Below are 12,638 nucleotides of genomic sequence, written 5' to 3' on the forward strand. Positions count from 1 at the left end.
CAACTTCCTTACTAAAAGAGGACTGGAATGTGAAACCTTTGTAAGGTGAGACTGAAACAATATTTAGCCCTGTTGTTGACTGCACAGAAGAACACCTGCTTCCCAAAGGCCACAGAGTGGGGATTGCAGGTTATTTATGTTATTATTACTTCTTTCTGAAAGGGAGTCTGACGAAAGGTTGCTTGCCTGACTTCTGTTTTTGCCTAGGAAATCTTCTCACATGAACTCTGTCTGCTTATGCTGCTAAAGATTTAGGCTCCCTGCAAAACCCAGAGCCAATAAAGTCACAAAGTGACTTGGTGAATTTTATTTCAAGGTAAGAAAGAATGAAAATTGTGATGAATTGGTCAGTGAAGAATGAGTAATTTAATGACTGATGCAGCAAAAAAAGATATTAAAAAAAAAAAAATAAGAAGAAATCTTTACTTGTTATTTAAAACAAAGTTCCCAAAAGCAGGGACCTTCCCCCTTTTGATTATTTGTTATTGTGAATTAAGCTCTTTTCTCAGACAGTCCTTTTTCATTACAAGGCAGGTTTGGTTTCCTGTATTTAAGTGCAATCTTACACTATAAACAGCATTGTTAGTTTAAACGAACTATATTGGGTTTGGTTTTGGGGTATTTTTTGGTGTTTTTTTCACGACTGAACATTTTAAAGTAGAGCATATGTCAGCAACAGATTCTAAACCAGAATAGTTCTAGAGGAAACTGTTCTGCTCTCCTAATTTCTTTTAAGAATTACATATTTCAAACCATCCTGTTTATCTTCTGGTCCCGCTAACAGTAAAATAATTTAAAATTTCAATCAAGTTAAAAGTAGTTTAATCAAGTTACATGACCAAGCATTATCCATCTATGCCAAGAACATAATAAACATATGGAACCACAGAACTCAAAAAAATATTTATAAGATAACATTTTGGGGAAAAAATGAAGATGAGAAAAGCTAATAATTAAATATATCTGTCAACCAAATGACAAATTTAAATGAAGGTCTCTACCATATTCTATACCATTATATAAATAGAATATGTATGTCCCACTGCAGCTTTTTCTTGGGTGAGTCACTGGACTGAAGTTAGTACTTCTGCATACATGGGAGAGGCAGGATGGAATCAGTTTTTGTCAAAGAAGTCATTAAGTGGATGGATGTCCAGGGAGGCAAAAGCTGAGTTTATTATTTTATTTCAGTTTTGCATTGGCAGGAGCAGGGCAGTGGACTCAATGAAGCTCTGAATACATCCTGGACACTTTGCCAAGAGTGTTGGAAAAAAGCCTCTTCAAACTTTCAAGGGTTGGCTGAAATTTATTTGAAACACAAAATTAATTATGAGTGGGAAGTGAACACCTACAGTGTGTCGTTTCAGAATAATTTTTCATCAACATTATTTTCTCTCTATTTTTTTCCTCTCTGTTGCCATTTACTCCCCAGCAGTATCCAAATATTGTGACCACACATAGTGGGTCTCTCAAGGACATTTCTCACTTACCCATAAAGGTGTTTTAAACTTTCTTTATGCTAGAGCTTGTGGTAAGAATTGGGTTAATTCCATAACAGAAGATTGAAAATAAATCTTCCATTATGAGACTCAGCCCATATGTTTTTATTTCCTATTAGAATTCTAAAAACTCAGGTTTGCCACTTGCTCTTATCAAGTGTGTTGCTACTGCTACTTGATATGCCACTGTTGTTCAAAGGATGAAGAAAAAAAAGGTAAGGTCCCCTCCTTCCCCTGAACTTCCTAGATTCAAAGATGATAATTAATCTCTCCTAGGCTAGGAAAAGCATCATCTCACCTAGGTAAAGCACCCAGCATGGTGAAATGTGATTCTCCGATAGTGCTTTGAGTCTAGTATTTCAGCAAAAAATTTTTTTTAATAAATTTGCAAAAATTAATTGTTGTTTAGGGTTTCTTTAAGCATCAGCTTTACCCAAGTCACAGTTGAAATGCACAACTTACTGCATAATCCATCTTCACAAGCATTAGGGCAATCCCCACAGGGCTCTCCTTCCTTGTAGGGTGTCTTCATTGAACTTATTAGGTTTCCCCTGAAACATCAATGTCCCCAACATCAGCTATGGAGTCACTGCACCATATCTGAGAGTTAAAACTTAATGATAAAGATGTTTACATTTACACTCAGTTACTTATGCAACTTATATTAACACTTGGTCTTTGGTTATACGTCAGACAATTTTTACATATGTTTTGGGTTTATTTGGAAAATGTTTTGGCAGTGGGCAGAGAGTGGGAGGAGCTGGCAGGGGTAGCCTTTGTGAGAAGACACTAGAGGCTGCCTCTATTCCAGACAGGGCCAGTGCTGGCCAGCTCCAGGCAGAAGATATTTATTTCTGATTAACTATTATGAAAATTAGGATTTGTAGGCAAATGACATTTCATCTGAAAAATCAGTGTTGCTTTTATGTATTTTATGCTTTGCTTGTTTGACAACACTTTTGATGAGTGTGTTTGTCTTTGCAAATTCCTAATGCACTCTTGAAACCTGTTCCTTGGCTATTGGTGATGTGCCCTGCTACAAACCTCACCATATCCTGGCTAATTCTGATAATGCAATAAGAAGTACCAAAATCAGAATCAATACGTACGCAGGGCAGTACTGGCAGACATAAAAGTAACTGTATGTAGTGTTGCTGCAGAAAGCCAAACCACATCCAATTTTATAAGAATTGTGCCAAACCATCTGTTGGTATAAAAATAAAAATCATGGAAGTATGTAAAATATACATTTGAAAATCCTTTAAATACAACATTCATTACAGAAATTATGTCAAATCACTTTATTTATCCTTTATAGTAATATATGAATCACATTTTACTGAACACCTGCTTTCACCCCTATTCAACCAAAGAATACTGGGGATATAAAATAATAATTTAAGACACATGTATATAAACCCTTGGATTTGTTATTTATGTCTTCATTCAATGAAAACTGTTGATGTAGGAATCATGATGTAAAATTGTGTATCCTGTGTTTTCTGCAGGTAACATGGAAGTTCAGGATAAGCTGTTGTCCAACTCCTCTGAGTCAAAGGAACTTTGTAGACTGTAACAAACCTATTTATATTTCCTTGCTAATACTTTAATCACCATGTTTTTCCAGCATCTGGGCAATTTTCATATGTTAAACAAATAAATAAGTTGTTTCTTCCTGAAGTCTTATAATACCAGTATCTTTACACCATAAAGCCACTTAGCCTATTATTTTCATTTTAATTTTATTACTTTGTCTATTGTTTTCATTCTAATTCTGTTACTTTGAAAGTTTTCATCTTGTTTTGTTAGAATAACTCTCATGTCTCCATTGTACTTATTTCCTTTAAAGATGAGAGAGTAAAACCTGCTTAGCTAACTCTATTTTTTCAGCCTGGAAAAAAAAAATATACAAATAAAATACATGTACCTGAGTGTAATGGCCAAACACAGCACCTTTTGTTTTTGCTCCAGTTCCATATTTGAAATTTTTCTCCTCATTGTACCAGGCCTGAAGAACATGTGACCATGAGAATGGGGCAGAGGACATGAAGATATTTTCACCACAATATACATCTGAAAAGAGAACTGTGCTGAGAAATACATAAAGAATACACATGTGAGAAGAAAAAAACAAACAAACCAGAAAAAGTGGGATGATTTCCATAGAAATTCTCATCCCAATGGGGCAGCAATATGTTTTGTTTTTTTTCCAGGTGAGTGACATCACCCTTTGCAAATTTGGCTGGCGGGTGGTTGTTGGCAGACCTTCTGCGTGACTGCAGGAACACCTGCACAGGTGCACCACGGGCTCAGGACTGTAATTCTGGTCTGTGGAAGTTGCCAACATAGTCATTACTCAGGTCACAGACCAGTAACCTTGGGAAAATTCCAATAATCCAAGTTCTACTCCTGCTACACAAGGAGGTGTCTACACTGCCTTCACCTACTGTTTGTATGAAGGTGTAATCTTACTGTGTATGCATAAGTTCTCAACTGGGATTCACCCTGACAAAAAAAAAGGATTTGGGATTTAGGCAAAAAGTATGGACAGGGCTGTCTGCATCTTCAGTATGGTAAGGGCAGAAGTCAGCCAGCACTGGGCTGTTAATATTGTACAGCTGTAATTCAATGTCCATTGACTGACTGAAGTGTTAATCTGAACCTCAAAGACAGTTCTAGGTTGCTAATTTCAAGGGGATTCAAAAATTCTAAGCCTGGTCTGAGAAACTGTGCTTAGCACCACCATCCAGTTTTAGACCTTTGCCCTTTGCCCCTTCCCAGACATTCTGATCCAGCACATGCAAAATGGTCTTTGCCATAAACTGCACCTAAATTCTCTTCTTTCTGATGGTTATTTCAGGAGGATATGCTTTATCACTATGATTTATGTTTTCACCTGCAGTGGAAAATGGGACATATCTATGTAAAACTGATGGAATTTGGATGAGAATGGGTTTGAACTTTTCTAACTCACTGGACAGATCTCTGCCTAGAAATTTCCCTTTGTCCTGTGACCAACAAAATCAAAATGGAATATAAATTGCATCTCATTTTCCCCCAGCAAGCAAAACCCCAAACTAGTCACATCAATAACATGTGTGACATTATTCAGTTCCACTCATGTTTCACTTACTGGTTCTCCTCAGATTAGGAGGACTGTGTCTTAAAGTGCATTGATTGGCCCAATTTTGGGCATTCTCTGCAGCTGGAGGACTCCATTCCTAATGAAAAAAGGAAATATCTGTCATTCAGGAACATACCAGTGAATAACCTCTCATAAAGGAACAACATTTCGAAATTACATTTAAAATAAGAAAAAAGTCAAATGCAAAATCCTTTTCATCCCATTTTTTGAGGGGAGAGGTGGGTAGGACCAAAGTTCCTGTGCATCCAGGGAATAGAAACTGTGAAGGCTGATGAAGAATGTATCTGAAAGAAATTAATAATGCTATGGATCTTTCTCATTTTAATTTTTGTTCAAAAGAAAGAGACATTACTGTTCATACACAAAAAAAATCAGATTTTTTCTTCCACCTGCCCAGCCTTATGTTTCTCTGTGTGCTGGCTGTGCTCAAGCCTTAGGAAAGGTCTAGAGAAGGAATTTGTGGCTAAACAAAATAATGTGACCCTTCATACTGTATCCAATCCTGTGTCTCTCAGAGTCCACTACTCATTAAAAATTGATTTACAGCACAAACTTACCATCTTCATCATGTTGCTGGCAGTTGGTTTTACTCCTCTCCTGAGGGCATTATGTCTGTCAACAATCAGCTTCTGCTGCTCTGCTCTGCTACTTGACAGAGCATCAAGAGCTTCAGATTCCTAAATCAAAAGAAAATGTTGCATTTCTGTTTTGTTTGAATGCAATTAAATCCTGAATTCTGTGTAGGAAATATTAAAAAATTAAAATATCAAAATTCTGATATCAACCAAGGAGATAATCCCTGTGGGGGAGGAAGGACTGTGATCTGCTTTGTCTCCCAAGTGTCTCTAGGGATGCTTCCATGTGGAGCAGCATTTCAATGATTCCACAGTGTAGAGCTTAGCAATAATAACACTGGTTTCTGTATTGTATCTTCCAACCCTCTGTGGAGGACTGAGATGTTCTGGAATGCCTTATGTGCCTGTAGACTCCTAAACTGAGGCAACAGAATCAGACTTAGTTACTAATGCTATAATTTCTTACCCGAGGTTTTGAGGAAAGAGGATCTAAAAATCAGCAAAATGCATAAATGTGTTTATGATGTGTTTCTCTTCTGCCATGTTTTAAACATCCCTATCAATGTTTTTCTATTGAAGAAATCTGTTGTTTAATCACAGGATCATCACAGGACTCTTGTGATATTTCATCAGGGCATCCCACTGAACACAAAATGTCTATACCTTGCATGCCATAGATTTTCTTCCATTTCTGTCATAACTGATAAAATTTCTCATGCTTTTCATGGGTTGTCTAATTAAAAAACAGAAATGTGGAGAACTCAACCTCCTCTTTATATCCATTCTCAACTAGTCTAGACTGCAGCATGGAGAGCAGAAATTGAAGAATTAGGGGGAAGTACATTCAAGCCTTTGGTCACATCCAGTGTTTCTTAAACAGAAGTAGCAAACTACAAATTTCAGACTAAGTATGGGTTGGGAGGAACCACTCAGTGTGTACATTCAGGATGTTAATCTAGCTGTTTGACAGAAATCAGGGATACAGACTGAGTGGATGGGACTGTGAGGAAAGGGAGAGGCACAGGCTCAGGACCTGTGGGATGAAGCAGGGAGAGAGGTAGGTAAATGATTTCAGTATACCTGTGTGGAATCAACAGGAAGAGTTCTGGATCTTTGGGAGGTCCAGATTACTGGATTTGTGTATGGAAACTTCTGGAAAATCCAGTTATCTCTGACCCAAATCATAAGTAATGCTGAATCTTTAGATGGGTTTTTTTGTGCAAGTGTGGAACCAGTCAACTGCTTTGAAATGAAGCAGATTTCAAGGATTAATGCTTTCCAGACCCTGGATATCTGATACTTCAAGGATAAATGCTTTCCAGATCCTAAATACCTCATCAGAATCTTTCTGCATATGTTTGGTGTGCATAAGAAAAGCCATATTCAGTCAGTACACAAGTGCCCCAGGGCCCACCCAAATTTTCTGACTACAGATTGTGGGTCCTACCTGTGCAGTGGATAGAGGCAGCACAGCTGTGAGACACAGGAACACCACTGGCAGAATCATCTCTAAAAAGGTGAGAAGGAGGAATTAATTTATTTCTTACAGAGCTTTCATTTCTCTGAATACATAATACATCTCCTGTGTGTTTGCTGGCTTTTGCTCAAGTTGTCCTTCCCTCCTCCCCTCCTTCCCTCCCTCCCTCCTTCCTCCCTCCATCTCTCCATTTTCAGAACTAAAATAAAATTTATTCCCCCTCTTCATTTCCAGATTTCTGTGAATCAACTTTTTTCCGCCTGAATTTTCAGGCATTTGTTCTGCCCTTCTTTTAAGAAGCTGACTGCTTATCATGATGGGATGGGATGGTGCTCTTAGCTTGTTTCTGTGTCTAGGTTGGTCTGAAAATTCTCCTGCTCCCCTCTGCCTGCTTTGGTCAAAAGACATCAAGTCCATGTGACCTCTACCCTCAAGTGTAGGAGTCAGGATTCAAAACCCATTCAAAATTTGATGACAGCACTGAGAAACCTTGAATATGAGCTGGGGCAGAACTGGAAAAGATCTGTTTCAGGAAGCTTTTTTTTTTTAATCTGTTTTAAGACAACTCTTGATTATATTACAGGTCATGAGGAATGACAACAGAAATTAGAGTCTTCTCTAGCACTGTGATTTTTGGTGTTTCCTATGTGGGGCCAGGAGTATGACTTTGATGGTCCTTGTGGGTCCCATCCAACTCAGGTTATTCTACACATATCTGATTCTAATTGAAGAAACTTCCACCAGATCCAAGACTGCACTTGCCTGGGAAGCTCAAAGCACCACTCCAGTGACCCTGGAGGTCACTGCAAAGTTCAGGTACCTGAGATCAGCCACACAAGTTACACTCAGCTTTTTTCCTGCTCAGCTACCTTGGGCAGGCCAGCAGGTGACTAGAGTGGAATTACTTCTTTTGGCAATTTTCCCAGCCTCCCACTCTGAGGGAATTTATGGGCATGTTACTGCAGATGTATATTATTAGCTTAAGTTGTTTGGTTTTGAGAGGCTGCTGGTTTCAGTTTTAAATTATTCTTGGGGAGAGGCCAATAGGGCTTGCTGATCCTTTCATATCCAGCAAAGCCCCTTTACCTCGAGGCAACCAGTTTATATAAAACACAGAGTGCTCTGGAGAGCACTGATACTCATGGAGAACATGTGGGTAGGAAAAACTCCCCTTTTCCAGGTGGTACAGCAAGGCTCCAGTCCTTCACCAGCTTTCTCACCTTGCACTGGAGGTGACCCACAGTGCCCAGCCTGGGGCAGGGATGCTGCTCCAGATCTGCTGAACAACAAAGCCCATGGACTGTGGCTATGGGCAGCTGTTGCTCAGAGGCCAAAAAACTGGAAGGACTGGTCACATCTGTCCAATTAAACTCTCACAGCTTTCAAAGCAGGGTGGCTTATTCCAAGCATTTGTAGTTGAAGGAAGATCTGGTTGATCTGGGGGAAACTATACTGATACTTAACAGAATAAGTCACTGATGTCCCATTATTTATTGCTTTAGGTCCCTTGCTTTTAATTTTGACGTCACCTGTGCCTCCTTGAAGTGCTTTGGGATCACAGAATTTTTTGTCTTATTAAATTTTCTAATGCTTATTTCTCAGAGCCATTCCAAAACTTTGCACTTTATCTGACCTAGGTGTTTAGCAACAAAATGTTATACTCCCCATATAATGAAAAAATTATGTTTTTCACTTAATTTATAACTAGAAAGTAAATATAAGAGGGGGTTATTTTTAGCTGTACTCAAGTTATGAGAAAAAATATGTCTTTTGAGTGCAAAATATGATAAGATGCAAATAGAAAACAAACCATTTTGCATGTAAAACACATTTTAAAGGAAAAATACCTCTTCAATGAAATTGTGAAGCTTTCTATTTTGCAAACCAAGCTGAAGAATCTAACTTAGAGATATGGGTAAAGTATTCATTCACTGTTATATTTTCTATGAATTAACTTACAATTAAATATAATTGGTAATTTCATGCATGATACAAGTTTCAAAATGCCATTGGAATGCTTTTTAAGACCCAGTGGGTTTCCTGCTCCAACATATTAACATACTTTTGGCAATCCCACTGATTTCAACCAAATGCTTACAGTTTATGAGATGTAAATTTAATTGCTCTGCATTAATTTCTAGGCACTGGTCCTAAAATCAGTCTCTCTCTCTCCCTCCCCTGTTCCCCCTCAATCAAACATAAATCAGGACATGTGCCAAGTCTTACTGACTTTCCTGCAAATCCATCTGTATACCAGGATCTGCCACTGAAAGATGGTGCTTTAGCATCCCTAGTTTGTATGAGTTTGGCAAACTCATGTGAATATGTTTTTCCCATCTCTCCTTCTTAAAGAAAAACAAAAAATAAAAAGGTGTAGCCTATATTATTCATTTAATTGAATATCCATTACAAAAGAACATCTCCATTATTTTTTAATATCTTTGAAAAATACCTGATAGAGAATAATGCCTGTCATTGCATTTGTACAGCATTATTGCACAAAGTCCTACTTAGCCACTTTGCACAAGAGGAGTCAATTAAACAAGTAATTTCCCCACTGAAAATAGGTGGGGATAGTAGCATGTACCAATAGAATTTACTGAGCTGAATAGATATCCTATTCAATAACTTCTTCTGTCTCTCTGTCCTTTTTTCTCTGTACATATAATTTACCAAGGTGCTGCTTTCTTGATACAGGTGGCTTTTCATCTATTTTTGATTGTTTGTCAATTTTCTCTCCCTTATTGTTTCAGCTTGTTTTGCATCTTCGGCTGCATAATCCTTATTTTTCACTCAATAAAATCTTCTTCTGTGACAATCCTAATTTTTTAAAGAAGTCTTCTGATGATAGAGTATATTTTAATACATGAAACAAAATCATAATATTTTAAGAAAACGAATCAAGGCAAATCCTACCTTCTGTTTCCAGGAAGATCAGAAGTTTCTTCTGTCCTTCTTCAGGTAGTTGTGGAAATGGCTGGAATTCTTCACTGGAGGGTGATTTATAGCTCTTCTGTTTCCTGATAGGATAAGGTGATTCAGCATCACAGGTATTACAAAATTCAGGTAGTGATCAGATATGTTCCATATGCACATTTTTCAAATGCAAACTCATCCAAAAAGGAGGTTGTTTGCTTGTGTTCCATTTTAATTTCCTCTTCCCTTTTGTAATGTAAGAGATGGAATGCTCTGAAATGATTTTTGGATGTATTACACTTTATATGTGAAATTTGCAGTCATTGGGAACACCAGGTACAAATCTCTCTGCTAATGATTGACACATCCAGTTGTAGTTAACATTTGATCCTAATCTCCAGCAATGCAAATAAACTCAGCTGGCTACTGAGTTTATTATCGTTGTTATTTAACGATGCCTCCAGATTGACATTGTTGTAATCAAGATGGGATCTTGCCCATTGATTTTTCCACGGGGCTTTAAAAAGTCTTGGGCCAAATTCCTGTTTGTGCTGTGGCTTCTTTACTTCAGTCCTATAGTGTAAAAGCCGAAGAAGGAGACAAGGATCTTTCTGTAATTTATATTTTTTGTGAATATTGGATAAAGATTAAAAGATTACTGCGTGCACTAACATTAAAACACATATTTGTTTTGGCATTTCTGAGTACATGGGATGAGACGGAGTGGATGGAAGCACTGCCAGATCAGAAGGTCATTTGTGAGCACACTGACTGCTTCTCTCCACATTCAATCTCCAGTAACTGCTGACCAGAGCAGCTGCCATTTTCTGCTTTTGTATCAAATGTTGCTGCTTTTCTACTTAAATTCAAATCTCCCTCCTCATAGCCACTCAGCTCCTTCCTGAGTCCCCATGTTGTGCCTTCAGAAGTGGTCTTTGCTTTCCAACACCTGGGAAAGCAGAATGTTGGCTCTGCCAGATGAAATGACAGTGGGATGGTTTGATGGTTTGTAATTTTGTGGGGAGGAACACACTGTCAGCAAGTTTGGGGTTGACACCAAACTGCAGAGAAAATCTATATGCTGGATGGTTCAGATTAATCTCAAAAAGCTCAAGATGTGACTTGACAGAAAAGACCTGAAAGCCAACAATTGGGAGACACCAATTGTCTAGGAAGCAGCTCATAAAGCAGCTCACCAATTTTCTAGGAAGAGCTGAGCAGCTCATACCTCAGAAATACATTAGGGGTTGGACATGATGATCATGGATGATCATAGAATGGTTTGGGTTGGAAGGGACCTTAGAGATCATTTACATCCAAACCTCCCACCATGGGCAGAGATGATCTGAGAAGTATTTTCCAATGTAAATGATTCTATGGGAAGTTGCATGCGAGTCATCAGTGCTCCCTTGCAAGAGTCAGGGCTGACCATGAAATGCACTGCATTAACCACTGCATAGTACAGGTAATGCAAATAGTGATTAAACTCACTTTTCAACAATTCTGAAACAGTGTTGGAACTGCTGTTTCCAGGTTTAGAGTCCCCAGTACAAGAAAAACATTAACAAAGTGGAGTAAGCCCAGCAAAGAGCTACTGTGTTTGAAGGAGAAGGCAGAGATTGACTCTTTCACAACAGACTGGATGTTGAACATGGTGTTGGACCAGATGAACTTCAGAGATCCTGAGCAACCAAAACTGTCCTAAGGTTGCATGATTTTTACATTGTTTACACTGGAGAGGGACAGAGTGAGACTTGTCTTATTTTACTTGTTGACAGATATGACAGTTTAACAAATTACAGTGGCAACCTCTAATTGCTGTATGAGAAAACAAGTGTTATTAGCTTAATTATTATAACCATTACTAATGAAAAGGTTGTGTGCAGGCCATCAGTGAGCAATGGATCATAAGGTAAAGATTATACCCTATAATGTTTGTCAGTCATCTCTCTGCCTAAAATACACTCAGACCTCATGAGTCACCTCCCCACTCAAGTGTAAATAAACCCGAGAGAATGATTCAGAACAACAGCCTATCCCCCAACAGCATTTCTGTGAATATTCTGTCATGACACTCCATAAATTGTTCCTGTATCTTATTTTCATGGAACACAGAATGTCTCAGGTTGGAAGGGACCTGGAAAGATCATTTCTCCACCCTGTTGAGGTCCCTCTGAGCAGTAGCACAACCACCTGGTATGAGTTCTTCCTTTCAGTTTTTTATCAGCTGCAAACTGGCTGATTATGTAAACCCCACTTCTCCAGAAAATCCCATTAAATCTCAGGCATTTATAATGACTCTTTATGGTATTGATAATATGAATACAATTCCTTGTCTTTCTTAAAATTTTCCTGCCATCTCCTCAGTCACAAGCTAATAGTTTCCATTTTTCAGGTGTGCAGAACTCCTTTTTGTCTCCTGACATTCATCTTTCACCCACTCTTCAGATTCTGACCATGCCTCCCTCAGCACGTGGTGATGACTTTCACCTATTAATTGAAACATTTCAACATCTTTAGTATTGTGATGGAAAAGTGGTCAGTGAACATTTGCAGAGATATTTCTGGATCTTCTTAGTTTTTATGCCTACAAAATATTCCAGTGCAGTCAGCTACATCTAGTCTGTGGATATTATCTTATCAATAGGAAAACATCTTGTATTTTGTCCTTATTTTCTCCATTCACTATCCCTATTTATTTTCCCTTTTTATTTTCTATCTAGGTATATAATATCTAGGAGGAAAAGCATCTGCTTGTTCTTATTCCTACAGCACCTTTTTAAATGGTTTCTTAGCACAGAGCAGGGTAAGAGCCTATCACAGCAAGAACAGAAGACATTAATAAACTGTGTAAAGAATTTAGGTTCCTCTCAGCTATCTTTAGATGTCCAGATGATACATATCTTACACAATATAGGTGTCTAGAATCTCAGTAGTCAACAGTGAGAAAGAGACAACTTTCTGTTTTCCTCTTAGATCTCCATCTTAGTATATTACCTTCTGAAAGTGTTCTGTTCTTGTTGGCC

The 12,638-nt window shown here is 38.2% G+C and overlaps 1 protein-coding gene across 1 annotated transcript; it reads right to left on the reverse strand.

Annotated features, from left to right (window-relative positions):
- Positions 1-805: 805 nt before the first annotated feature.
- LOC146440416 (cysteine-rich venom protein kaouthin-2-like) lies at positions 806-9,712 on the reverse strand. The gene is made up of 8 exons (XM_085057082.1): positions 9,613-9,712; positions 6,667-6,728; positions 5,202-5,321; positions 4,633-4,720; positions 3,427-3,572; positions 2,609-2,703; positions 1,962-2,050; positions 806-1,299 (listed from the first exon to the last, which is right to left on the reverse strand). Exons 2-8 carry the CDS (start codon positions 6,724-6,726, stop codon positions 1,289-1,291), a joined length of 609 nt encoding a protein of 202 aa, XP_084913208.1. The 5' UTR covers positions 6,727-6,728; positions 9,613-9,712; the 3' UTR covers positions 806-1,288.
- Positions 9,713-12,638: the final 2,926 nt, after the last annotated feature.

Source organism: Lichenostomus cassidix, chromosome 3 (genome assembly GCF_008360975.1).
Source record: "Lichenostomus cassidix isolate B80296 chromosome 3, HeHo_3.0, whole genome shotgun sequence".
NCBI lineage: Eukaryota > Metazoa > Chordata > Aves > Passeriformes > Meliphagidae > Lichenostomus > Lichenostomus cassidix.

Bases quoted from the DNA above. Each gene is read 5' to 3' on its own strand.
- LOC146440416 (XM_085057082.1), bottom strand. From the start codon at position 6,726: ATGATTCTGCCAGTGGTGTTCCTGTGTCTCACAGCTGTGCTGCCTCTA. The intron at 3,573-4,632 runs GTAAGTGAAACA...TTCTCTTTTCAG, and splicing joins TCCTAATCTGAGGAGAACCA to ATGTATATTGTGGTGAAAAT. The intron at 2,704-3,426 runs GTACATGTATTT...TTATACCAACAG, and splicing joins TGTTTGGCCATTACACTCAG to ATGGTTTGGCACAATTCTTA.